At 36.8% G+C, this 26110-nt stretch overlaps 12 protein-coding genes across 12 annotated transcripts; 6 read left to right on the top strand and 6 right to left on the bottom strand.

Annotated features, from left to right (window-relative positions):
• Positions 1-1188: 1188 nt before the first annotated feature.
• RHIMIDRAFT_238743 (uncharacterized protein) lies at positions 1189-2888 on the bottom strand (the record flags this gene model as incomplete). Its single annotated transcript, XM_023609029.1, has 6 exons — positions 1189-1287; positions 1344-1433; positions 1503-2456; positions 2512-2572; positions 2625-2748; positions 2801-2888. 6 exons carry the CDS (start codon positions 2886-2888, stop codon positions 1189-1191), a joined length of 1416 nt encoding a protein of 471 aa, XP_023465013.1.
• Positions 2889-5384: 2496 nt separating this feature from the next.
• RHIMIDRAFT_204378 (acyl-CoA N-acyltransferase) lies at positions 5385-5753 on the top strand (the record flags this gene model as incomplete). Its single annotated transcript, XM_023606753.1, has 1 exon — positions 5385-5753. One exon carries the CDS (start codon positions 5385-5387, stop codon positions 5751-5753), a length of 369 nt encoding a protein of 122 aa, XP_023465012.1.
• Positions 5754-5956: 203 nt separating this feature from the next.
• On the bottom strand, positions 5957-7059 carry RHIMIDRAFT_238741 (Clavaminate synthase-like protein; the record flags this gene model as incomplete). Its single annotated transcript, XM_023609028.1, has 6 exons — positions 5957-6177; positions 6227-6600; positions 6655-6667; positions 6720-6806; positions 6851-6949; positions 7002-7059. 6 exons carry the CDS (start codon positions 7057-7059, stop codon positions 5957-5959), a joined length of 852 nt encoding a protein of 283 aa, XP_023465011.1.
• A 165-nt stretch (positions 7060-7224) lies between these two features.
• On the top strand, positions 7225-8082 carry RHIMIDRAFT_22650 (ribosomal protein S17e). The gene is made up of 3 exons (XM_023607570.1): positions 7225-7238; positions 7296-7601; positions 7925-8082. Exons 1-3 carry the CDS (start codon positions 7236-7238, stop codon positions 8033-8035), a joined length of 420 nt encoding a protein of 139 aa, XP_023465010.1. The 5' UTR covers positions 7225-7235; the 3' UTR covers positions 8036-8082.
• Positions 8083-8148: 66 nt separating this feature from the next.
• Positions 8149-10096, top strand: RHIMIDRAFT_22645 (glycoside hydrolase). The gene is made up of 10 exons (XM_023607568.1): positions 8149-8314; positions 8370-8427; positions 8486-8552; positions 8616-8681; positions 8735-8770; positions 8825-9073; positions 9134-9239; positions 9304-9322; positions 9370-9656; positions 9718-10096. The coding sequence occupies exons 1-10, from the start codon at positions 8205-8207 to the stop codon at positions 10052-10054; spliced, it is 1335 nt and encodes a 444-aa protein (XP_023465009.1). The 5' UTR covers positions 8149-8204; the 3' UTR covers positions 10055-10096.
• Positions 10097-10318: 222 nt separating this feature from the next.
• On the bottom strand, positions 10319-10468 carry RHIMIDRAFT_194694 (GATA-domain-containing protein; the record flags this gene model as incomplete). The annotated part of the gene is made up of 1 exon (XM_023606016.1): positions 10319-10468. A coding segment is annotated over one exon (150 nt), but the record flags the coding sequence as incomplete, so codon positions are not given.
• Positions 10469-14982: 4514 nt separating this feature from the next.
• RHIMIDRAFT_314162 (Clavaminate synthase-like protein) lies at positions 14983-16852 on the top strand. The gene is made up of 7 exons (XM_023614914.1): positions 14983-15046; positions 15109-15176; positions 15251-15414; positions 15501-15922; positions 15969-16044; positions 16100-16311; positions 16361-16852. The coding sequence occupies exons 3-7, from the start codon at positions 15318-15320 to the stop codon at positions 16694-16696; spliced, it is 1143 nt and encodes a 380-aa protein (XP_023465007.1). The 5' UTR covers positions 14983-15046; positions 15109-15176; positions 15251-15317; the 3' UTR covers positions 16697-16852.
• Positions 16853-17567: 715 nt separating this feature from the next.
• Positions 17568-17911, bottom strand: RHIMIDRAFT_238735 (presenilin enhancer 2; the record flags this gene model as incomplete). The annotated part of the gene is made up of 2 exons (XM_023609027.1): positions 17568-17704; positions 17752-17911. 2 exons carry the CDS (start codon positions 17909-17911, stop codon positions 17568-17570), a joined length of 297 nt encoding a protein of 98 aa, XP_023465006.1.
• A 47-nt stretch (positions 17912-17958) lies between these two features.
• On the bottom strand, positions 17959-19429 carry RHIMIDRAFT_216596 (uncharacterized protein). Its single transcript, XM_023607309.1, has 2 exons — positions 18841-19429; positions 17959-18777 (listed from the first exon to the last, which is right to left on the bottom strand). Exons 1-2 carry the CDS (start codon positions 19277-19279, stop codon positions 18008-18010), a joined length of 1209 nt encoding a protein of 402 aa, XP_023465005.1. The 5' UTR covers positions 19280-19429; the 3' UTR covers positions 17959-18007.
• A 230-nt stretch (positions 19430-19659) lies between these two features.
• On the top strand, positions 19660-20414 carry RHIMIDRAFT_244506 (nucleic acid-binding protein; the record flags this gene model as incomplete). The annotated part of the gene is made up of 3 exons (XM_023610083.1): positions 19660-19764; positions 19817-20125; positions 20175-20414. 3 exons carry the CDS (start codon positions 19660-19662, stop codon positions 20412-20414), a joined length of 654 nt encoding a protein of 217 aa, XP_023465004.1.
• A 114-nt stretch (positions 20415-20528) lies between these two features.
• On the bottom strand, positions 20529-21187 carry RHIMIDRAFT_238732 (uncharacterized protein; the record flags this gene model as incomplete). The annotated part of the gene is made up of 4 exons (XM_023609026.1): positions 20529-20557; positions 20616-20956; positions 21011-21069; positions 21125-21187. 4 exons carry the CDS (start codon positions 21185-21187, stop codon positions 20529-20531), a joined length of 492 nt encoding a protein of 163 aa, XP_023465003.1.
• Positions 21188-21893: 706 nt separating this feature from the next.
• On the top strand, positions 21894-26026 carry RHIMIDRAFT_257257 (uncharacterized protein). The gene is made up of 6 exons (XM_023611264.1): positions 21894-22098; positions 22148-22271; positions 22326-22521; positions 22570-23084; positions 23150-24480; positions 24537-26026. The coding sequence occupies exons 1-6, from the start codon at positions 21934-21936 to the stop codon at positions 25854-25856; spliced, it is 3651 nt and encodes a 1216-aa protein (XP_023465002.1). The 5' UTR covers positions 21894-21933; the 3' UTR covers positions 25857-26026.
• The last annotated feature ends 84 nt before the right edge of the window (positions 26027-26110 follow it).

Genomic DNA, 26110 nt, shown 5'->3' with positions numbered 1-26110 from the left:
CCACGATATTGTTTTTGTCAATGATTGGCTGAAATGATCTCTTAAATTTACCCTGTTCAAAAAAGTAGAATTGACATCATTTGAACCATACAAAAAAAGGTCAGCAGCCCAATACATAGAGCTGTAGGCATACATATATACACAAATGTCTGTTTTATAAATGAGGATGTTCTAGTTAGTAGCATCTACCGTAGGGTATTTTTCATGAAATGCTCAAAAAGAATCACCAGTCATATGTATTTAAAATAAGGAAAAAGAGCCTAAACAATAACTTACAGGCTGTATGATGTCCCAAAATAGTAAAACTAGCCGAACTCTCTTTGGTAAATCATATAATCGATATTGTAATACCAGTCTTTATATTTTATTGAGAAAGAATGTGAATAACTTCTTTATCGAATCAAGCCAAAGTCGTGGTATGATTCTGTGAAGCCACAAGTAATGATTAGTAGCGATTTTAAGTAGTGTTTGTATTAAACCTTCTTACTTCAGTGCAGCGCTTATATAACCTATTGAACAGTGCATGTATCTTTGTAAGAAAAACTGCCCCACAAAAGCTGCTCAACGCACAAAGGATCTTTCACAAGGCGTGCTTACACACCTGTGAAAATCATCCTTTTATTTGAAGTGGCGATGTGTAACATAAATGGGTGTGGAGATTGTACAACTTTGGATATGGTGAAACATCGCTTGAGATAACTACTACTACTTGTTGATGCCAAGTGCTCGAAACAGATTTTGTATGTCTAAATCTCTACATTTAGGCGCTCTATCACATGTTTCTTGACTGTTCATGTAAAGTTATTGCTGATGAAGACTGCCATACCACATTGAATAAGCTCTTGGTTGGACAATGGCCCAAGGGAGCTATTTTCATTTTTAAAGTTGCTCTTGCTGTCCACTGATCGGCTGACATAATCGTCTTCTGTATTCTCACCAATTATTTGTAAATAAAGTCAACAAATCGACGACTTGTTAAGAGTATTATAGGGAAGATTTAATGTAGTCCAATCTGCTTATTTATATTTATACAAGTTATTCTTATCAAATGCGATAGAGAAGTGCTCTACTGCAAGCTTATGCTCGATCTATTATAATGATTATCCCATCAAGCGCGCCATTTATAGTTAACTCCGTTACCCTCCAAATGTATAAAACAAAACAAAAACCTTTTTTTTTTGTTGTGGCCTATATTTTATTCAGAGTATCAATGTACTCATGGAAGGCCACATGACTCTGTATTACGCTACGTAGCCTTCCTTGGTCCATCATTTCCAGCTTATTCTGCTAAAGTATTATGATGGTTAGTTTCATCGGTTTGTTTCTTTGTTTATAATACTTACGAAATGGTGTTTGATACTCTGATATATAAGGGTATATCGCTCCACGCTAAAGTTGGCCCCCAACGCGTCCTTGACCATCTTTTTGATTTTCTACAAATTTTTATTGTTAGTATAAAAAAAAAAAAGCAAAATACATATTTTATATATTTAAGTACTTACATATCTTTTATCTTCGGTTGGTTTAGGTGTTGAGGGCTTGGGCGTGGGTGCGGAACTGCTTGAGATTGCAAGAGGTCGTGGCTGTAGCTCGCTCACAGTGTTGAACTTTGGATTTTTAGAGGAAAGCCCCCTTTGCTCCACCTCTTTTCTGCTTCGTTTCATATTCAGCAAGTCGGTGAGCATGGGCCCCTCAAAGTCTTCACTGCCGCGTCTGCTGCTGCCACATGACTTGCTGTACTGTGTTGTCCAGTCAGTCTGCACCGAAAAGTCGAATTCGGGATCGTCTTCGCCATCTTCATTGAACAGGTGATCCAGAAGCCTCTCTCTTTTGCTCTTCAGTGGTTTCTGGATCGGCTTGTCACCATCACTACTACCATCAGTCTCTTCTTGTTGACATATTTGACTTGTCGTGGTATCTTCTTTTGGCAGAACGTTCTTTGGCATAAGCTTTGTCATATCCCAATCGTCATTAAGGCTTGTATTCGCGCTTGGTACTTTGTCATCCTTGGTATGTTCTTCAAATGCGGGCGACAGTACCCTCGTTATCTCAAGCCCTCCCACCTCAACCTCCTCCATGTTCAAATTATTGAGCACGTCCAACTTAGTAGCTAAATCATTCTCATTGTCAGAAATTGAGTCATCGTCCAGTTGAATAATTTCGTTGATTATTTTCTCTTGTCTTCTTTCTTCTTGTAGGATTTTTTGTGCGCCCCTTTGTGACTGGTTATTCATTTGTTTATCAATTGTATTTGAAAGCTCTTTATAAATGAGGTCACCGGTCAGGCCGTAAGTAGAACGCATGTATTTCGTATCGGTGATAGGAACAGCGTATAGATAAGAGCATTTATCTGTCACTTCGCTATAGACCATAAAGTATTTATGGTTGTTGCTATGAACATCATTCATTTCTACTTTAAAGATTGCTGCCTTTGCTGATTCTTCAGGGCACTCTTCCTATAAAAAGAATAATTAATAAAAGCATTGAATAACAAAGTGTCAAATATCTTACATCCACTCCAAAGACTTCATTTAAAAATCTATTTAGGCGTCCGTCGGTGTCAGTTGTTGCGCTAAAAATTGTTATCAATATTTGATTTCTTTTTCTTTCTTGTATAAACTTACACTTGCCAAGATTTTCTTTCGATCATAAAAAAGTTTATAGCAGATGTACTAATAATGACTTCAAGGTTAAATATTACATCGATCATATCTGTCTGGTCGCTTTGTTCATTAAAGAAGATGAGGTCTATTAAAATTAAACAACGTTTCTAAATTGCTCTTTCTTCTTTTTCTCTTACTGGAAAGGGTATAATCGCCTTCAAATTGCGATCCTTGTTTTAAGAATATGGGGCCCAAGAGCACAGCGGCAGTGTCAAAAGAGGACATAATGTGTATATATATTTTGGCAGTGGACAAAGGAGCAAAAAAAGAAAAAGTAGGAAATCAAAAAATGGACGTTTGTTTTGCTCGAAATTAAAACACCGCTTGAGTACGCACGTATGCCCTCTTGCTCTGTCAAAAGAAGAGAGCACTTGTATACAAAGAGAATTGACATCCCTTTTACATCTTTAATATTAGAGCATTTTTATAGTAAAAAAAAAGCCGTTAATTACCTATATTACTGACATATCGCGCTGTGATAAGTTTATGTTATTATTTAACGATTGTTTATACATAACATGATACACGCTTTTGAAACGCTAAACTTCAGATTTTTCAAATCCTTTTTGTTCATAGAGTGATATCTCTTCAAGCTTCTTGTGCATAAATAATTGTCTTTAAGCACAAGTCATTCCTCTATTTTAAAATGTTCGTTATTCTCCCCTTTTATTACAAACGGTTATGGAGGGTTTGGCTGTTTATGTAAAATAAGGTTTAGCTGTATATTTTCTTACCAGCTGCTGCTGATAAAGAAATATTGTTTTACTCTAAGCGTATACCCAGTCCATAAAGGAGGGGGGTTATTATGCTCCAAAATTTGCGTGAATAAGAAAAGGTTGATATTTGTTGATAATAATTTTAAATGACCGATGAGCACATAGCATCTTCATGCTGTACTGCCCGGGTCAGATAGCTTCTCTGTATACAACTACAGTTGATAATACTAAATCTGAATATCTAATTACTTAGACTTCTTTGATTGAAACTTTCAATATACTGTAGCAATTGAAACTTCAAGATGAAGAAAATAAAAACCTTAGTAAAGACAGCAACAGCCAACAAACTCTACTTTCCGACATCATTTGTCCCAAGATTTTCCGCTTGACATACAATGCACACGGAAAGGGATTTGGAAGACAACCAGTCATTAGTTCACCTGAAAGTAGTTAATATAATATAATAAATCATCTTTATTTCTTTAAATTAAAAGTAAATTGGGATAGCGCAAACTGGAAGCTAATGAAAAGAGTTATGGGGCTGATCCACATACTAACAACTATATGTGGATGGGGCAGCTTAGTAAATTACGATTGCAGGTAATGCCTGAGTTATAAAAATATGCTGCTGGTGCATATTTTCTTTTCTCTCCTCCGTTTTTCAATTCTTTTTTGTATTAATCGCTGTAATGACTGGCTATCTTGTCTATATTTCTCTCAACAGAATTAATAGATCACTACCACCGGCGTGTTGTCCTCTTGAAGCTTCATATTTTTCTTGCAAAGTATGGATTGAGAGAACAACATTAAGGTGCCAGACTGTTTGACTGACCTCACATTCCCTTGCTTCATGGGTTTGAACAAATGCTTGTGACTCTATTGGCCTTTTCAACAAAGGTCTTGTCGCCGGCAGGTTGGTTAAATGGGATTACCCACTTACAGCAAATCTTCAAGTTTTAAGCAGGTATATCAAAAGATGAAACAAATATAATGATCACTAACTAAATTATGAAGAGTTGGAAGACAAAAAGAACGTCAAACAAGTAAATTAATGAAGTTGAATACACCCTTTCCAGAAAGAGATGTCGCGCTGGCTTGCCGCTTTTTCGTATAAATTGTATTACAAAAACTGCAAAAATGCGGCTTTACTTTCTGAAAAGACTGCATGTGATTATGAAACCATTCTAGCTACGGTGAAAAAACAGTCTATCGTTCCCAATAAATAAATAAGCGACCTTTGGTTTTGAAAGGGCCTTTATCAAGCGCAAGAGCCTACATAAATTGGATGATATGAGTTATAAGCCAACAAAAAGAGCTGCTAATAGCAAACAACGAGACTATTACTCCTTGCGTTCAGTGGTGTGAATGGAGGAAATGGACGTAAGTTAAAGAATACGTTATATTATCCAATTTTCACACTAACGAACTATCTACAAAAGTATATATAAGGTGGTTGGATATGCTCAAGACTGATAGCCGCAACTCGCCATTGTGTGAGTCTCTTTGTAAAAACCCTTAATATCATTGACGAGCACAAAAATGTGGAGGAACTCTACCTTACATTAAACCAAATAAAATATTATATGCACTACCCTCAAATACAGCATGTGGATTTCTTCCTGATGATATTCTCTTTCTTTTCCCTAAACTTTACCAGTTTCTCTTTTATCACCAAAGCTACCTAAAACGGGACAATTGTATCTCATTCAATTTTGCCTTTTTCTCTATAAGAGTGTCTCATCATGTCTCATAAAAAAGTTTGCAATGGTCTCTACTAACAAATGAGTTCGTCCAATAAAATTTTGTAATCATCTCCATATTTTTTAAAATCTTGTACGCATCTTTTCTTTCCACAATGAAACTCGTTCACACGCCTGCCACACTTGCTGACTTGGATACTGTCAGTGACTATGAAACAAGGTCCTACCACCCAGACGAAGCAGCCTCTCGAGAACAGCTAAAGGCACGTATAGGTTACGCCTCACAGTCCGGGCCTGAACTATTTATGGTCTCTCGCAATGCAGACAATGACCAAGTGGTTGGATTCCTTTGTTCAACACTTACTACTGCTGATTTGGTGACGGAAGAGTCTATGAGCACTCATGAACCTGAAGGAAAAACTATCTGTTTACATAGTGTCTGTGTTGCGCCTCATGCTCGTAAGCAAGGTATTGCCACAGAGCTGCTCAAGGCCTGGATTCAACGACTGAAACAAGTAAATGAAACTAACTCATTCAAGAAATACAACCGCATCGCTATCTTGAGTAGACCTGGTTTGGTAGCCTTTTATGAAAACGTAGGGTTTAGGAAACTGGGTGTGAGCAAAGTTGTGCATGGTCCTGAGCCCTGGATAGACTGTATTTTAGAACTTTAATTCTCCATTGTTTTCCTCGTCTTGATTCAATAAATCACGATGCCCCTCGATGATACCTGTCAACAGTTTTCTAAACAGATTTGTTGTGGGGAATAAAATGTTGGAATAGTCCATGTCGTACCAGTAATTAATGGCAATAACGCCTTGTTCACCGCTTTGCATGACTTGATGGAACCATAATGCTTTACGTACTTTAGATAAAATTATGTAGCATTAGGGGGCATCAGTTTACCTGGTAAATAAAGTAACTCTCCTTCGTTGATGGTGACCTTGATTGGCTGTGCGTTGCGAAATCTAGGAAAGCGATTGAAATCAGGACAAAGGGGATTGACGGGTATCCAAGGCGTAGTTGACTCAAGTGGCTTTATCTCGAGCTTTCCTGTGCTCTCATTTGGTCCATACACAGCACTTTGATATACGGATTCTATTATAGTGGTCAACACACAGATAGTCTGTCAAATTATAGATCATACCATGCATGCAATAGTGTTCTGCAGGTGGAAAGAGAATAAATGTCTTTTGTCCACGGACAACGGCATAACAGTTTTCATACGGATCCTTATGTAGAGAAGTAATACTTTTGTCATCGCCAAACCAAAAGTTAACTGCATCTGGTTGTTTGCCTAGTGCTTCGCTACACCAGGCAATGTCTGGATCCACATCCTCTTCGAGTGCACTATATTCTAGTGATAGACTTCCATTCTGAAGAGAGATATAGTTTGCATTATCTGACGGTGTTCTACCTTCAACTATGTCCAAAAATGAATTGAATGTCATTTTTTGCTCATACGGCATCACAAAATACTCCTTTTTAGTCAGAGGATCATAAGTAACAGCATCTGCGTATCTAATTATCTGTATGAATCAGCTGTGTTTACCAATATCTTTAAAAAAAAAATACCCATTTGGTGTCACTGGCATGTGAAGGTTATTTTTATGCATTTTTTTAATATTCAAAGTTTTTACCTGCTACTGTTACAACTGATTTGCCTATTTTTGATCTTAGATACTCATTTGTCCAACCATGGCGTGCAGGCCAGTGATCAAAGGCTCCTATTTCATGTTGATATATGGTATCATAAATTGTACATATATACCTTTGATAATGGCAGGTCTATTTGGATGTACACTTGTTCTCAAAAATTCAAGAGGAGTAGGTGGATTATCATATATATGAACAAATGTCCCATTGATGTCTTATAGATTGTTATTATAATATTTCCTTATTTGCTTTATATATATATATACCTTGATACTCTTTCACATAGTCAGTCAATATAGTCTCAATATCTTCCAACACAGACATATCCAAAAAAAATAAGAGATCGGACAAAAGGATAAATGAAACTCCCCTCTCGAACCAGAAAAGAAAAAAAAAGTGAAAATGAGCGGAACAAGCCACGAAGAGAGAGAGACACACAAAGTCATCTCCATCCTTAATCTTTTATAGTTTCTCTCTTATTCTGTATACATTTATTCAATATGGTAAGTGAGCATAGATGGATGGATGGATGAATGGATGAATAAACAGATGGATTATAGGGTCGCGTTAGAACCAAGACTGTCAAGAAGGCTTCTCGTGTCATCATCGAAAAGTACTACCCTCGTCTCACTCTCGACTTCCAAGTCAACAAGAGAATCCTCGATGAAGTGACCATTGTTCAATCCAAGCGTCTTCGTAACAAGATTGCCGGTTTCACTACTCATTTGATGAAGCGTATCTCTCGCGGCCCTGTTCGTGGTATCTCCTTCAAGTTGCAAGAAGAAGAACGTGAACGTCGTGACAACTTTGTTCCTGAATTCTCTGCCTTGGATACTTCTGCTATTGAAATTGATCCTGAAACTGAGGTAAGACTTTTTTCTATATACATTGACTCCTCGATCGTATGGAAACCGCTCGGACCTTTTTTGCTTGTTTTATTATTATCATTTCCTCTCTTTTTCTCTCTCTTTTTAGGAAGGCACAAAACAAGCATTATTGGATGGAAAGGGACTAAAAGAGAGAGAGAGAGAAAGAGAAAATGAGATAAAACTTTTAAAAAAGTTCGTGTGTCGGGTGGAGATCTTTTGATGGCCATACTGAACAAAAAAAATACCTTTTTTTTTTTGAGGTGTCAAGATCTCTCACGCAAAAGCACATGAACTCTAACTTTTACATTTTCTGTCTATAGTCTTTGCTTAAGGCCATCAACTTTGAAAACCTTCCTGGTGTTAAGGTTACTACTCCCGTTGCCCCTGTTGCTCCTCGTCGCAACACTCGTCCTCGCAAGACTGAAGCCTAATCTATATATAAAAAAGGATTGAAATAAAGAAAATGTTGTCACTGTGTATATGTATATATATATATAATCACATAGATGAATAGCTGGTTCATTTGTCAATTGCAGTAAAAACAAAAGGAACGAGATCGATTGTTTTTTTGCCCTTCATTCCTTTTTCCTTGAGCAAAATATGAAGAGTTTTCAATTTGCTATTGTCACCGTTACAACTTCTCTTGTGTTATTAAAAAGGGCTGCTTGCGAATTTGATCCTAAATCTCATAATAATGTTATCCATTATTGGTTTGTGATGTTCATATTCAACTGTCAAACAATGTGATAACAAACGTAATCTTAGGGGTCAAAATTCAGCTAGTATGGCCGGTAATGATCCAGACCATACATTATGGCAAAAGGTTTTTCTTTTGATATGAATTATATATATATTGTCATTTATTAAAATATATGCAATAGCCTTTAGCAGAGTATTGCGATAGAGAAGAATTAGATATGATGGTTATCTCCTTTTTACATAAATTTGGTATGCTTTTTATTGAACCTCTTTCATAACATGATTTCTAACTTATGCATGTATGTCTTCAAGGCGAGGGAAGATTGACATCTTTTGATATTGCCAATAGTGGTAAAGATTGTGCAGGTTTCTTTCCAGGTAATAAATAAATAAAAATCTTGATTGTATATATTTATATATGCGTATTCTAGGAACGGAATTACTAAATTGTCCTCAAATGGAGAGCGGTAAGAGAGCGAACATTCATATGTTGTATAAAACTAACAAAAGTATCGTTAAAGATATAAAGTATTGTCAAGGGAAAGGCAAAAAGATACTTCTTTCCTTAGGTGGCGCAACTCCTGAATATGGCCTAGACTCAATTGAAAGCGGTCAGAGTTTTGCTGACGAGCTTTGGAATACGTTTGGTGCAGGCCAACATGAACACAGACCTTTTGGTAATGCAGTTGTAGATGGGTTCGATCTTGACATAGAAAATGGTGCCAAGGCAGGCTATCCTGCATTCATCAATCGAATGCGTGAACATTACAGTAAACATTCTATAAAAAAAAGCGTTGCCTTTAAAAGAAATGCTCAATTGACTTCTTTAGGTAAAGACACATCAAAGCAGTATTTCATCGCTGGTGCGCCTCAATGTCCCTATCCAGATTATTATCTAGGCGAGGCCTTGGACAACGCATGGTTCGATTTTGTCATGTAAGCTATACAGGTTCACGTTTTCGTTTTTTTATTTTTTTTTTATACTAATGTCATCTATTAGGATTCAATTTTACAATAATGTAAGTGACAAACCGAAATAGGTTGGACTGATATTAAAATTGTTTAGTATTGTAATGTCATCAATGGTCCTCAATTCAACTACAACACTTGGGACGAATGGGCAAGGACAAAGTCGATAAACAAAGATATTCGTCTCTTTGTTGGTATCCCCGGAAGCCCTTCAGCAGCAGGAAGAGGCTACGTACCATATGAACAGCTTGTGAGCACGATCAAACCTTTGCAGCAGTTGATGACATTTGGTGGAATTATGGTGTGGGACGTATCTCAAGCCTATGGTAACACGATAGATGTTTTGCCCAGTTATGCACATGGCATAGCACAACTAATTCATAGGTAAACGTACATGTATAAAACAAGGAATTGCCCTATTAAATAAGGATGTTATTACCAATAGTAGCAATAATACATTAGAAACAGTATTGGCACCTGAGAGCACTACCATAGCAACATTGAACACCGTGTCACAGTCGCCTGCTACCACTGCCGTCGTGATGACTACTACTGTATCACCAGCAGAAACTATCTCACCAGAAACGAATACGGTCGATACGGTGACAAGTAGACCTAATGAGATTCGACATGGAAAACCATGCTTAGAAAATGGAATTCTTAAATGTAGTGGGGAATCAAGCTATGGCCAATGTACTAATGGTTACTGGGTCGTGCGTAACTGTCCGGTAGTCACGGTTTGTAAAGAGAACAATAACTCGATTTTCTGTGGATTTCCTTAAATATAAAATTCGAGCAAAAAAGGGAAAGAGCAGGTTTTAATTTATACACAAAATAAATAAAAAAGAACACATATTGATACAAAACTAAAAGTAATTCATATTATCCAATTGCATTTCATAATAGCTGTCTTTCGTCATTTTTGGTGAATATTCCTCAAAAGAGTCCAACTCAGAGCACGAAGAGGAATCATCTTGATATTTGATGTTACATTGACGAGTCCTTGTCGCACGCTTTGATTTGTTTTTCTCATCTTTTGGCCCATTGCGATTACGTTTCTTTATCACGTCTGTTTTTAGGCTCAGTGGCCGCACAGTGCCGTGTAGTTTGTAAAATAACCCACATGCATTGCATAGGGGTAAACCTTGAGGATTTCTTCGCCATAGAGGTGTGTTGCCCGTGTTACAGTTTGAACATCGTGTTGAGTTAATTTGATGTTTGGATAGCGTGGGTAAGGAAGAGTTGCGTCTCTTTCTTTTTATTGCCTTTTGTGTGCTTCTCACCTTTCTTTTCGTGCCATATTCTTCATCGCTCTCACCATAGGATGTACATTGTAAAAGCGTATGTTCATTATTCTTCATGAGAGTAGAGGGTGAGCATATCTTTTCTTCAGAATGATCGTCCACTGGTGTCTTCTGCACCAAACATTGAGGCGGTAGGCTTGAGGGTGGTGTGTTGGTTAAAGGAAGAGGAGCTTGAAAGAGGTCAAGAGCGTCATCATGAAAAGGCGTCATTTGTGATTGGACGTTATCGAGAAACAAATCATTGTGCATATAGTTGATTGAATTAAATGATGTAAATAGTACAGGAAACTGATGTGGATCACCAGTAGTTACAGTAGCAGCGGTATTAGTTAAAGAATAATAGCTTGTGCTTGCTTTAGTATCCAAGAATGGTTCATCACAATTCCAGTATGGAATTTCTTGTGTGTATGAGAATGGGCTTGAGTTGATTGTATAGAATGTATGCTGCATATGAAGAATAAAAAAGAAAAAAGGATAAAAAATACAGGGCAAAGTGTGATTAATCTTATAAATGGTGAAATGATCCGCTTAAATGGCGAGCTGAACATCCCGTTTGTGTTACCAATGAGATAGAGTAGATCCTTGGTTCAGTGTCTTTAATACGTTAATTCTATTTGCCACTGCTCATATATTGACCCTTCTTTATCCTTTGCTGCCTCTGCCATATTTTCATGACAATATCCAAGGGAGGCAAGAGAGTAAGACTAGTGAAATGCATAGACGATGTGATATATAAATAATAGGGTTGATAACGGATGTGAACGGACAGATCAACATAAATTACACAAACACAGATAGAGTTTTTAAGCGGTGGTTATATATATATAATTGATACGATATCATAGGCTTAAATTATTAAACTTCACATGGTCAACTCTGTATGCTTTCTATATTAATTGATATCCTTCTTTTTTTTCCCCTTTCTTTTAAGAGTTGTACATGTACCTGAGATTTATGTTCCTTACATTGATACCGACCTTACCATCCTCTTCCCGTTTGAAACATGATATTTTACAAGTCTTAATTTGCTACGGATTGCGTAAACCCAAGTATCCTATGACGAACTCTATCATTGTGCTCACTTGAACCAAAACTTATAAACACTGTACAACCACATTTCGATGACAAGAGAAGAGTTTGCTTAAATAGAAAATTGTTATCATGCAACAAAAGGTCAAATGGGTAGAAGTAACCATACTGGTTGCGCATGCATATTAAAAATATAGGGGATTACTGGAGTTTATGATGTTTATGTGTACCGTAGATAGTAACTTCTTTTTTTGCTCACCCTAAATCCCAGCAGGTTACACTCTCTTATCATTTATCTTTTGCGCAATCTAATTAGGCTTATCGTCGTTTTGTCCCTCTCTTGTCTCTTTTTTCATATTTGGAGTCATTTATTTCATCTGCGATACAGTGTGACAAATACTTGCTCATCTTTCTTTTTTATCGTTTGCTAAGGTAGTTTTTATAAACACTTGCGCTATGTTCTTTCCTTTCAGTGGTTACATAATGATGCAGAATGTTAGTTATAGCAAGCACTACGAATATAGTTCCTACAAAGAACCTATTAGCTGTTTGTATTTAGTCTCTTCTCTTAATGTACGTCGTGCTGGGATAATTCAAGAAGAAGAAGAAGAAACACGAGACTCGACACAAGAGGAACGCTTTTTAAGATTGATCTTTATTTGAAAGAGACAGGAAGAGCATACAGATAGAAAATCTACTGTTTATGATTGCTGGCAGGTGGGTAGTGATATTATATTACGCGTAAACTCGAATCCTAGAGGATCTGACTGACTAACAGCCTATGAGTTGATAAAGGCAACTTTGTCATTCCCTCTAACACTAATTGTACTGTTAGTTTACTAATCTGGGTTATGCGCTTTTCCTTTACAGTGAGAAGGATCCTCTAATATGGACGTGTATCCTTTTATATATGCAAGTAGCAATGATTTATATTTAAATTAGAAGATTCATATACTACATGGTTTATATGAAAGTTTACATGATCTTATTTTATATATATTGAATTAGAATATATGCTATTGCGCTATTGGCTAATGCTTTGAATCACCTGTTTTTCGTAGTCAATTACACGAATAGCTGTTTGATAGAAGTTACTCTCTTAAATACAAGATGCCCTTGGTACTGTTTTCACTAAAAGTGTCGTATTTACCCTATAAATAATTAATCTTATCGTATGGGATTACTATAAATCTATACTTTAAGAAAGAGCAATACAAAGAGACTGACAACAATACACGCTATTAACATATTACGCGACATGCCCAATTCTCATTGGCCATAATTTAATCGGTTCCTTCTCGACGGAAGCATCCAAGCGAACACTCTTTACATTTCCTGTATTTGATTCTCTTTTACTCTTTCTGGTTGCGAGGTTGCCATAAGCGACACGGACATCAACCTTAAAAACGTAGGGTTCTGTCACTCCCGAGGGACCTCTCACACTCTCGCTCCTATAATGTATCATTAAATCATCTTTGTTGTCTCAATTGTTATATTAATAGTTTATAGAGCAAATCTTACCATTTGAGGCACATGCCCTTATCCTCTCTCATGATAGCCTCCTTTAAAGGCCTCAAACTTTGGCCGCCAGATCACCCTCTGTGATATATAGGCCCTTTCTAAAAGCCTTCCTCTTGAACTGCAGGATCTTTAGACTATTAAACATATTAGTATCGTTTTTGCTCAACATTAGATATCATCGTACTTACTACTCTACGTAGAGTCAAACATGGCTGTAGAACGGCCCTTGTAAATATCATCATATTTATTTGATAGAGATCTTGGAGCGTTAACACCTTGTCTGCCAAGCTTTATAAAAGTTGGTATTAGCTATCCATATAACAAAAAAGAACACTAAATATTACCTTCTCCAAAGTTTTTACGTTTTCGTCGCCATTATCAGAAAGTACAATGCCTTCAAACACTGGGTCAAATCTTTCGCTTCAGCTCCTCAGCTGCTCTTCTCCAGTTAACGTGCTGTGGACGGAATTTCTCTTTGCCAGATCAATGGTGGAATTTGCACCTAGTCTATTTATAAAATGTATTTTAGGGATTTCCATGTACATATGCCATGAATCAATATCGTGGGCTTAGTAATAGTATCTTGGGTTGTGTACGAAATGTATATATTGAGTATATTGCGTCGAAGGGCGTATAACTTTCTTGGATATATACATAGAAATCAAAATATGCATCCTTTTTGTTTTGCTTTTACCTCTTTGGAAGCGTCAAGTGTCGTTCACTTATTTTTTGGCTTGGCAGTGGTTGGTGATTCATACATTTATTTTATTATTATTCTTGCTTTTTTGGCACATGCCTTCGTGTTGCGGATAGTATCTTAAAGTAGATTCATTGATTTCTTCTGAACGGCTAAATCAATATTCATCACTGAATCGTTTTCTGAATCACTCTATCTGGAGCGTTTCTGTTTTGTTATTATAACTGGTCTTTAAATTAGAATGGCTGAAAGCAGGGGAAAAAAGGGGGCAGATAGCGTTGTGTGTCCCTGGCAATGCCTTTCACGTTAATGAATAGTGTTCGGCGCGTTATGGTTTAGGTAAATTTTTGATACACTGCACAGGCGTACTACAGAATACCCCGCTCTTTAAATATGCAACCATAGATATAGTGCGTGCGCTACAAGAACATACACTTAATACTGTAAGAAGCAGGGCTTGATTGCACAAGCCCTCATGGTTACTAACTATTTCTCCATTTTGGTGTTTGTCTATAAAGCTTACTAGCTAAATGAATGTGATGAATTTTCTGATAAAAAAAGGTACCCAGTGAGCATCTCCATTACCTTGAACGCTATAACAATACATACAGAAGTTTATTTCCACTTGCCTTTTTCACTCAACACTCAAGACTAGATTTATTTACTGAAACCTATCTCAGTCTATAATAAATAACGTCAAGCTTATTGAATTTAGTCTTGAAAATTAAGACAACACATCCCATAATATTATCATGCTTCAAAGCCAAAATCTTCAATTAAAGGAAGTAATGTGTAGATTTTTAATATTATAATTTCCTTTTATAAAACGAACAAAATAAATTGGAGCTTGTTTCTATCAAATTTAATGAGACTAAGTTCAACAATCCAGGATTGATGTTTACTATTTTTCTTAAAAAGTGATGTATGCTGTAGTGCGCCTGTGTAGTTTGTCCAACACTGGCCAATTTTGGATGTACTTGAAAATCATCTTACCACTACTTGGGCTTATGACATGTGTATGTGTATCATAGATAATATACGTTTATGTAACTTCTTTTTTCATTCATTCCAAATCTCAGCAGGTTACACTCTCTTATCATTTATCTTGCGCAATCTAATTAGGCTTATCATCGTTTTGTCCCTCTCTTGTCTCTTTTTTCATATTTGGAGTCATTTATTGCATATGCGATATAAAAGCGATACATAATTTCCATTTACTAAAGGTAGATTTTATAAACACCCGCGTTATGCTCTTTTCTTTTGTTGATTACATAATGATTTATAGTATTTATTATAGAGAATATTGTCAATATAGTTCCTATAAACAGTCCGTTGGCTGGGTCTTCTCTCAATGTACTCAGTATATATTATCCATAATTGGATTTTCATGTTATCATATATAAACTCAGACTAACCCATTTAAGCAGCCCCTTACAGCATAAACAATCTTCTTCTTTTTTTCCCTCGATCATTCAACTGCATTTTATTAACAAAATGACCTTTACTATTGAACCTATCGTACCTTCAGCTAAACAATCGGGTGTTGACTTTGGTGCAATCATAAATGATCTTGACCTTGAAAAGATAACACGTATATGTCTTTTTTTATTTACACAATGCGAAAAAGAAAGAAAGTGAGAAAGGGTTGCGCTTACTGATTGATTTTTTTTTCTTTAGCTGAAGACTTTGATAAATTATATGAAGCAGTCTATACATACCAAGTCGTTGTTGTAAGAAACCAAGGCCATGTTACTCCTCATACCCAGTATGAGCTAACCAAACGCTTCGACCCACAAAACATTGACATGTATGGCCACGGCGGCATGTACCGTGCTTCTGAATCTGTTATTGCAAGAGATATATCGCCTTTACCAGTACAGCCTCAGGTGCAACTGTTGGGCAATGGTATAGTTCGAAATCACTGTGGTATTGATGAAAAAAAACTGGTCCATCCTAGTCATACCGTTTTCCACAAGACACCTCTAACAAAGGAACAAATGGATGCTGGCTACACTCGATTTTACCGTTGGCATATGGACGCCGCTCTTTATAAGCTAAATCCTCCCAAAGTAACAACTTTGTTTGGTATTAAAAATCCTGTAAGTTGTTGTTATGATGCGATGCTTCGAACTAATCTATTTATAGAGTTCAAGAAGGGAAGTTGTTCGATATGATGATGGAACAGGTGATGAACTAGAAGTTCAGCTAGGCACTACAGCTTGTAAGTAAAAAAAAAAATACGTCATCGTAATGCCTTTATTGATTACTCCTGGCAGTCATTTCTGGACAAAAAGCGTTCGAGATTCTGTCTCCTGAGATGAAAGAGCTCGCATTTAAAACTCAGGTGAAATATGCAGCACATCCTTATGTTTGGATTTCAAAAGCAAAAGCCCATTCCACAGGTTTAGGCATGGTATCAGAAGGAAAAGAACTTCCAAAGGAAGAATTACCTCCAATTGATGAAAAGGATATAAAAATATATCCAATGGTAAAATATAAACAGTTGTTTAAAGAGGGCAAAACTAACAATAAAATAGTTATGGAAGAATCCAGTGACTAACAAGATTCATTTGCAAGTTCATCCTGCAGCCGTGGAAGATTTAATTATTGACGGAAAGCCGGTTGGTGACTTGGAGAAAGTCCGAGAGCTCATCTATAAAATTCAGAGGCCAGGCATCAGTCCTGAAAATGTCTATGCTCATGAATGGAAGGATGGTGATTTTGTTATCTTCCATAACCGTGGTGTTCTTCACTCAGTCGTGGGTAGTTTGAGAGAAGATGATTTTAGGTTATTTCATCAGTGCAATATTGCAAGTGCAGATGAACCAGTGCCTGTTACAGAACAAGACTTTGCGCCCTATAAACATAACTGATTGATACAAATAAACAATTCGTACATTTTCTTGTCCACTTTCTTTTTGTTTTATAGGAAAAATTATATGCACGAAAAAAGCCCACGGCAAAGTGGCTAATGGTATGGGTGCTTCCATGGGGCGCTAACTGTCATTTCATTTTACAACTTCACACTATCAAAGTCTCTGTCTAATCTAAGACTGTCCAATTCACCCTCTGATATAAAATACGATGTCATTATAGTTTACACATGAGCTAAGCGGTCTTTGTTGATCAACTGACAATAAAGAAATAGCAACATTTCTTTTTATCTTTTCTTCTTGAAAAGAAATAAACCAAGAAGAGAACTTTATAAAGTCGTGTTTAGCTTGACGCCACACACTGATATATCCTGTTAATTTCGACACTACGCCAATACCACTGGATCTACCATCGAGTGTCCAACCGTCAAAAAGAAGTATCCACGTTGACATCTTACTGACAATACCACCTGAGCCACTCGATGATATGAAGAATGTCAGAGAATTCAAGGAAGAATATCTAAAAACCCACAAACAGATGAACTGGAAAGTATGCTACGATAAAGGATTGACTGAAGGTTAATTTGCCAGATATAAGAACTACAGAACGCTGAAGAATACGTTCAATGAAGTTAGAAAATGATCGAATAGCTGAAAATTCCTCACTTCCATCCTCTTTATATAGTCTTTTATATGTTATTCCCATCACTATCATTTTTCAGACATTTATTCTCCCCCATTCATTTAGGTCTCTATTATTATACATTACTTTAATAAACTTTATTGTTATACGTTGAATAAAATAAATAGTGACACAGCAGGGTTTTCAAACATTCAGTAAATTGAGAGTAGAAGCACTGTATGGTATATATCAAACTCCTTTGGGTATAACAACTGTGATACCATCTACATCTGTTGACCATGCAATTCGCTTGTTGACAAATATAGCGTACCATGTCGTTAATAGAATAAACCAAGTGATACAACCTGTTAATGAAAGATAAATGTCTAAAAGACATTAACAACTGAATGTGTACTTGTGTTAATTATTTTACATTTCTTTAATTCACTTGGTGCATTCGGTAATTGACTTGTCTTGTAAAAGTACATAAAGTTAACAAGCCATAAGAAAGGCAAAAAAGCAAACCCTCCATAAAACATCTTTTTGGAAATGGATACATGTTCCTCAAAGCTCATCTTCTCTAATCTCGGCATATTGGTATAAAGAAGAAAATTTCCTTTTTGAAAAATAAAATGAAAAAGGGGGTATTTACATACAAGTTTATTATTCTCTTGTCTTTCACAATTTCTTTACTCTTCTAATTCAATTTCCTCTACTTGAACCTTCTTTTCTTCAACTACTTCTTCTTCAACAATTTGTTCAATGATTTGTGACTCTGGTCTTTTTTTCTTCTTCTTTTCATCATCCTTTTCCTTCTTCTTTTCATCTTCGACGGTATACAAGAACAGTTCCTTTAATTCACCACGAATAGCAGCGGTGATCAAGACAGAGAGAATACAGGCAGGAGAAAGGTAAAGAAGTGCAGGTTGAGCAGCATTGAAGATGTGCATGACTGCTGTCGTAGTGACTAAACCGAGAATATAAGCAATGAAGCATGCAGTGAAGTAAGGTTTAGGAAAATCAGTCGATCTGAATTCGCCAACAGGGTTACGTTTCCACGACATATGGCGATCGTAACGCAAGGTCAGGGCAACAAAGATACCTGGAATCACAATGTCACCTAATCCGAGCATGGCAAAAGAGGTTGCCTTTCCATAAATGTATTCAATGATATGTCTAGGCCACAAGAGTTTGATGGGTGCATCAAAGTTTTTGGCAACAGAGACCATGACGGGGGTGTAAAAGACCCAAAAGATATCATAAAAGAAGAGACCGCTTAATAGGATCATACCAGTCTTGAAAGAGTCGAGTGATAGCAATTGAATAGCATTGACAGAGAACGAAAGGCCAAAAATGTTGGAAGCAACCCAGTTCTTGGTTAAACCATAATAAACGGTCAATGCAATAGAGAAAAATAGCATGATGAAATGAATGACCGTAAAGCTAAAGCGGGAAATGTCTGCACGTAGACGCGTATACCAATATGAGTATTTAATTAAATGTAACAAATAATAGCACTTACTTTTAGATCGTTTAGATAATGTTACTTTATATTTAGCAACATGCTTTAACCAAGAGACAGGCACAACCTTTCTAAAGATATCCAAAGATGCCTTTGTAACTGCAGCACTTCCCATAATTGAAAAGTATGCGGTCAAGACATAGTTGATATATTTTTTATCCACATATTTGTATACAAGATACATTGAGAATAACACACCAGAGCCAATGATGGGAAACATGTAAGCATCTTCAGAAGAAAGGCTTTCAGTGATCGACTCATCTTCATCATCGGAATCTTCAAGTGGAGATTCTGTCTTCTTTCGTTTGGATGCATTGGCAGGTCTTTTCATACTACGAATAGAGCTGACAGATCCCCAGTAGATGGGTACTGCAGCCATGGTAACCATAGCACCATAAGCAATATATAAACCAAGTTCCTTGCTGTTTTCAAAATCCATTTGATTAGAAACAAAGAAAAAAGAAATAATAAAACGACACAGGTTCAATTTATTTGCCCCCTTCCCTCCTATTTCTCTAGACGTTCATTTCTCTTATTGGCCAATTCGTATTTGCCAATAGTAACGGAGCTTGATTGTACTTACACTAAGGACAGCCAACGCGCGCGCGCACCGTCACTTTTGGACTATTTTTTTCTGCGCAGACGCGATCTTTTTCTTTTTTCTTTCTTTTTTTTTTAAAAAATAATATATCAATCATGGAAGGCGGTGGATTTATGAGTAACTCGTTTGATGGATCAAGCAGTCAAGGAAACTTTGCTAGAGTAAGCGAATATAAAAAGAGTTTAGTATAGATAGTTGACATGGACTGGTAGAAACCTATGAGCGAGCAAACATTAAGGCCTGTCACTATTAGACAAATAAAGGGTGGCGAAGTACCTCAGGCAGAAGGTATTATCAAGATAGATGGTGCTGATTGTACTCAGGTAAAAGTATAATGCAACTATATAGACGCTGTTCCTCATACATATGTCATAGGTTACGTTTGTTGGAATTATTCGTAATATCAGTGAACAACAAATGAATGTTATCTACACAATTGAGGACGGCACAGGCTCAACTGATGTTAGAAAATGGATCGAACAAAATGAAACTGAGATCGAGGCAGATGAACGTCGAAGCTTAGTGCGTGATATCTATGTGAGAGTTTATGGTAGATTAGCCTATTTCCATAACCGAATAACTGTCGCAGCATTTGCTATTCGACCCATCACTGACTATAATGAAATCACACATCACTACCTGGAAGCTATTTATGTGCACTTGACATTCACCAAACCTAGCAAGGTAAAAATAAATATAATAGTAATAAAACGTGTAGCTAACATTTGTACAGAAAAACTCGTTATTTGTTGAAACCTCAAATAACAAAGGAAATGTCATTGAAGATCGTATTATGGGAGTCATGAAAGAAAACTCACATCTTACAGAAGGAGTAACGCTCGATTTCATTATTGAAAAATTAAAAACCATGCATACTGAAGCTGAGATACGACAAGCCATGCAGCATATTGAAAATGAAGGACAGGTCTATAATACAATTGATGAATATCACTTTAAGCCATGTGTGGATTAAAGCAAATAAAAAAGGTTTACATTCTTTTTTTAATATTTTGAAGGGATCGAACAGTATATGAGAGAGCTCGAATGATGGATATCGAATATAGACCTGGCTTTTCTATGATCTTGTCTATATCCAAAGGAACACGGTGACCTTTGCTATCCATCATAACAATCTCTCTATCTTTTGTAATCTCGCATTGAATTGTTCTTGTACCAAAGTCCATATAGCTCTTGTGGGTTTTGGCAGAGAGGTGCTTATCTGATATTCTTTGTGCCATTGTCTTTGCATTCTCTATAAACTGCTCCATCATGGTGCGTTCTGTCCAATAATTAACCCACGCCTTTAGATATTCAAGCATTGTGAGACTGAGTAATGCAATGGTGAACATGCAAGCTAATTTATGTCGTGTATAGAAATAATAAAAGCCTTTCCAGTAAACTTGCTGATGATGATAATCATCTAATAAGATAGAGTCATAAAGAGCTCTTAACTTGGGATTGCGTAGAATATATGCAATGTGAGACGTCTTTTTAAACAGATTGTCATCTACAGTACTATCATTTTGATTTTTTAGGGTTATTGATAAAATCAACCATAATAGATATTACCTATATTTGACAAGCAATTTTCGATACACCTTGCTTATCTCTTTCAGGTTTGCATCTTTCTAAGCTGATTTGTAAAGAAAAGAACATGGTGGTTATTGATATACTTGCCTCAACCTTCAACCAGGTATAAAAGCTATGGTTCTGCTGCTCTATTTCTTTAGCAAGATCAAGAAGCATAATTTCGTCTGTTTAATCTTAATCAATGTACATACGCACAAAAAGAATCATAATAAACCTTCTTGCCAATTCCAAGTTTTTATTATAGGTGGTATCCATAGATACGAGACAAGTAATAATAATAGTAATAAACATAACTTGCCTTTCATTAAATGAGGAAAAAAAAAGATATTTCTGAAAAAGGTAGTTCACGGCTCAATTGACTTTACAACAGCCATCAACCAATGACAATTGGGCATGATTTAAAATCATCCTAAAAAACTGTAATGCCAACTCCCCTTTTGAACAGCGCAAATGCTCTATTGTTCATTCTCTCTTTTTTTTTTTTTTTTTGCTCTTGATCAACGAAAATAATACTACTCCTTTGATCCATTTGTTTCAATGTAACAACGGCTTACTTCAATTGAAACAATAGAGTAAGTTTCGTCTCTTTACTCTTCATAAAGATATGCATTTCGATTTCAGCATTTGCCAAGCTCACACACTCGTTTACTTCTTCTGGTCAGTCTGTCATCAGTCACAACCTCATTTTGATATATGCAGTAAAGCAACGAACTAGGAAAATACAGCATCACTTTTTACTGACTTTTATTCTCATAAACAGCGCATACGTTGTTAAAGGAAGGAAAAACACAAAGACGCAATGCGCATAAATCACATGACCTTCGTTATTTATTGTTCATAGCGGAGAAACGGTTTTGTTTTGCTTTTTTTTTCTTTTTTCTTTTTTTACTTAAAAACTTGTAATGTCAACAACAAACACATGGGAATCAAGTTTGACGCCAACAGAAGTGACTACTTATAAACAACTATTTAAAGCAGCTGCTTTAACTCAACCAAATATGGTTACTGGTTTAGAAGCAGTTCAGTTCTTTGCAAGGTCAGAACTACCGAATACGGTATTATCTGAAGTATGTAAAACTGATTAAATATAAACAGACATATAGTTAACCCTATTAGATTTGGGAGACTGCAGACGAACAAAATCTTGGTTATCTTACACCGGATACATTTGCTGTTGCACTAAAACTAATAGCCTGTGCACAAAATCATATCAAACCAAAGAGTCCATTACTATCTACACGTAGGTGATACATGTAACTAAAGAAACATAAGCTTATGACTGTATTATATCAAGCGACTCCATTGCCAAGAATTAAGGGTATTCAATTAACACCAGAGTCTGATCATGCATTAATAACTCCGGCCGAGCGAATGAAATACCAGTCTATTTACAAAGCACAGCACCCCACAGATTTTGGAATTCAAGCAGAAGCAGCTAAAAATCTGTTTTTAAAGTCAAAACTGCCCAATGATCAATTAGCTCAAATATGGTACACATAAACAGAAAGATCAAAGACAAAAACTAACACAGTCTATAGGAATTTGGCTGATATCCGTCGCTGTGGTTATTTGAATGAGTCAGAATTTATTATCGCCATGCATTATATCGCCAAATTGATGGATAAGTCAATGATAGAATTACCAGCAGTGCTACCCCAAAGTGTTTATTTATCAGCACTCGGCCAACAGTCTGTATCCTCACCCTCAAGTCAAAGAGCGGGTTCGATGTCCAGTACAATATCCAACGTAGATCTGCTTGTCTCCTCACAGGATAAAGCACGCTATGAATCATACTTTAATAAGCTCGATAGACAAGGACGAGGTATCATTCAGCGACCAGATGCTTTTGAATTTTTTAAACGATCAAAGTTACCAGATACAGAACTCGTTCATATCTGGAACATGGTAGACAAAGACGGCAAACAGACCTTAAATTCAACTCAATTTGCTGCAGCCATGCATCTGATTCACTCCAAGCTTTCAGGACAATCTATCATGTCTCCTACCATATCACCACCTGTCATGACAGCCTCACCTCAAATGATATCACAAGGTAATCGTCTTGACAGTGACTTTTTACACAAGACTAAATGCTTCCCTTTTCTTTTGTTGTTGTAGCAATTCCTGTCAAAGAAGAAGAAGATCTGCTTGGAGAAGATAATCAAGAACTGGCAGAGGAAACCAATAAGGTCAACTTACTTCAGAATCAGATCGAAACAACAAAAAAGGCAACACGTGATCTACAGGCGCAAAGGAGCCGAATTGAGCAATCACTGTCTGCATTAAAAGAGAAAAATACAGATTTGAGACATCAGCAAGAGGAGCTTCAGTCAAAGAACGAATCTGAGTCAATGCAACTGCAGCAACTCAAAGAAACATTGAGCCATGAATCACCTACTTGGGAAAGAGTCAAGGCAGAGTTCGAATCGGCTGAAAAAGATCTAGAATTGCTCAAAAAGCAAAAGGATGAGGTGCAGAATGAGTTGAAGCAGGGACAAAATGAAAATGAGAGGCTTCGTCGATCGGTTCACAATATACAAATGGAGACGCTGAGATTTACAAAGCAGTTGGATGAGTTGCAAGAAAAACATAAGAGAAAGCAGGAGCGAGCAGCAGCTAAAAAGGCAGCTCTTGAAAAAGCAGAAGCTGAGCGAATTGCAGCTGAGCAAAAGAGGAAACGAGAAGAAGAGGAGCGTCAAAGAATTGAAAAACAAGAAGAAGAGGAGCGTCAAAGAGCTGAGAGAGAGAGGCAAGAAGAAGAGGAGCGTCAAAGAGTTGAAAAACAAAAAGAAGAGGAACGCCAAAGAATTGAAAAACAGAAAGAAGAAGAACGTCAAAGGGAAGAAAAAAAGAGGCAATCACAATCAGGACCTGAAGAGGATGGCGGACATATGGAAAAGGAACGCCAGATGACAGATGAAAGACGCCCAAGTCAGGAACAAGGGTTGTCTCGATCAGATCATGAAAAAGAGCCCGAAATTGTGGGTCAGACAGAGGAGATCGCCAGACCCGTGTCTGAATCTATTAAGGACGATATACCACATGAACAACCATCCACAAAATCAGAATTAACTCAAGATCAGACAGAATTAGAAAACTCTTTGCCACAGGGGTCAAAAGGAGAAGAAATTACTGAAAACAGCATAAGCAACTTAGAACAAATAGTTCCTGATAAAGACAATAAAGAACAGGAGATCCAACAAGCACAATTGGCTCAATACACTGACAAAAGCAAACCAAAAGAAAATGAAGAAATTAAGGATGCGGCAAAAGATGACGCAACAGATAGGATTACCCCCATTGAAGCAGAAGCAGCTATTATAGCACCGGAAAGAAATGAGCAAGATGATAAGGAAGAACAGATGACACATGATCGAGATGAGCCCATTATTAAACCACATAACGAAGATAATGAAACAGGAAAAACACTTGGTATGAACCCTTTTAAGGTAAGATGCATGAAATGGGGGAAATGAAAAAGGCGATTAAAGTTATATATACGCAGGAATCGGGAATTAGCCAAGATAGTAACGTGTCCGTTGGACATACTAGACAGCCAGACTATCTAGCCGATACAGAAGGTGAAGCAACGGATTCTGCTGACGATTTTTATGATGCAGTAGAAAACGGTGACTCTAATCTGATCAAAAGTGCGTTAACCTCTCGTAAGCAAGACACACGGACATCATCAGCTGACGAAAGTGAGTTTGTTATGATAGACCATCCTGATAACAATGGACCATCAGTTCGCTCAAAGGAAATGACAAAGAGACCTGAAGCGCTTGAATCAACCAAGTCAAGTGAGTTGCTTGGAAGGATAGAACGTAAAGAAGGAGAGAAGAGATCTAAGAATAAAGAAGAAGAGGAAGAACCCGTCATGATCAGTTCATTGTCCGAATCTGATGGTTCTGACACAAACGCACGTACTGTGGCCCCTTTTGAACAATTAAATCAAACCAACGACATCATGAAACAATCTAGCTCGAAGGCGAACCAATCTCCTGAGTCATCAATGTTTGACGTTACTAAATATGATCAGACAGTGTCAACAGCACCCTTAATTGATTCAAATGAATTTGATTCTATTTTTGGAAACAAGCAGAACGGCCCAAACTCTAATCATGACAACTTTGATGATAGTTTCTTGAAAGGGGACACAGTACGAGATAATCTTAATGAAAACGATAATCATCCAACTTCGCTCGCATCAGATAAGCTTAACACTCAACTACCAATGTTGGAAGACATTCCAGAGACAAAAGAGAATGCTCCAGAACAAACCAAGTCTGATATAGACTTGTCACAAGTGCACGAGCACGCTGGATTCTTGCATAATAATAGTACAGAAACTAATCCAGGAGAACATGGCAGGGGATGGGATGAGACTCCTCCAAAGGAGACTGTACCCGAAATCGATAATAGTAATAAAAAGAAAAAGAAAAAGGGCATCATGAAGTGGGCCAAGACATTAGGAGGATTTGACGGTGAGAATAAGAAAAAGAAAAAGAAGAAGGCTGATAAAGAGGCACAGCAACAGAATAAGAATAGTAGTAGTAGTACGAATACTCAAGGGATAATAACACAGACATCACCAAGTGAACACAAACAACCCACATTTATGCAACATGCGGCACCCTCCATAACTCCTTCAACTGCAAGTAATAATTATGATAATGTTAATGCATACAACTTGGACACCATTCAAGGTAGTCGTATTGCAGAATTAGTCAACATGGGATTTGATCCAACTGCTGCCAAAGAAGCACTAGATAGATACGACCAAGATTTAGAAAAGGCTACAAACTATTTGTTAGATCAATCCTAATGAATAAATGACCAAAAAAAAATCCAGATATTTATTCTAAGAACGTCACTTCTTTTTTAGTCTTTATTACTGTGTAAAAGCCATCACGTAACACGCTACTGTATTAAAGGGGATTAAAAGAGACGATCAAAAGAAAGAAAGAGGAGGGGAGGCGGAATGATAACAATAGATTGATACTTCAAGTTTACATTCGTTTGTATAAGCAAAAAAATTAAAGTTAAGTTTATAGTTTATGTTATTATTGACAATTTCTC

Source organism: Rhizopus microsporus (assembly GCF_002708625.1).
Source record: "Rhizopus microsporus ATCC 52813 unplaced genomic scaffold scaffold_11, whole genome shotgun sequence".
Lineage (NCBI taxonomy): Eukaryota > Fungi > Mucoromycota > Mucoromycetes > Mucorales > Rhizopodaceae > Rhizopus > Rhizopus microsporus.
Note: the sequence above shows the minus strand (reverse complement) of the source record. Positions and strands in the feature narration are given on the sequence as shown.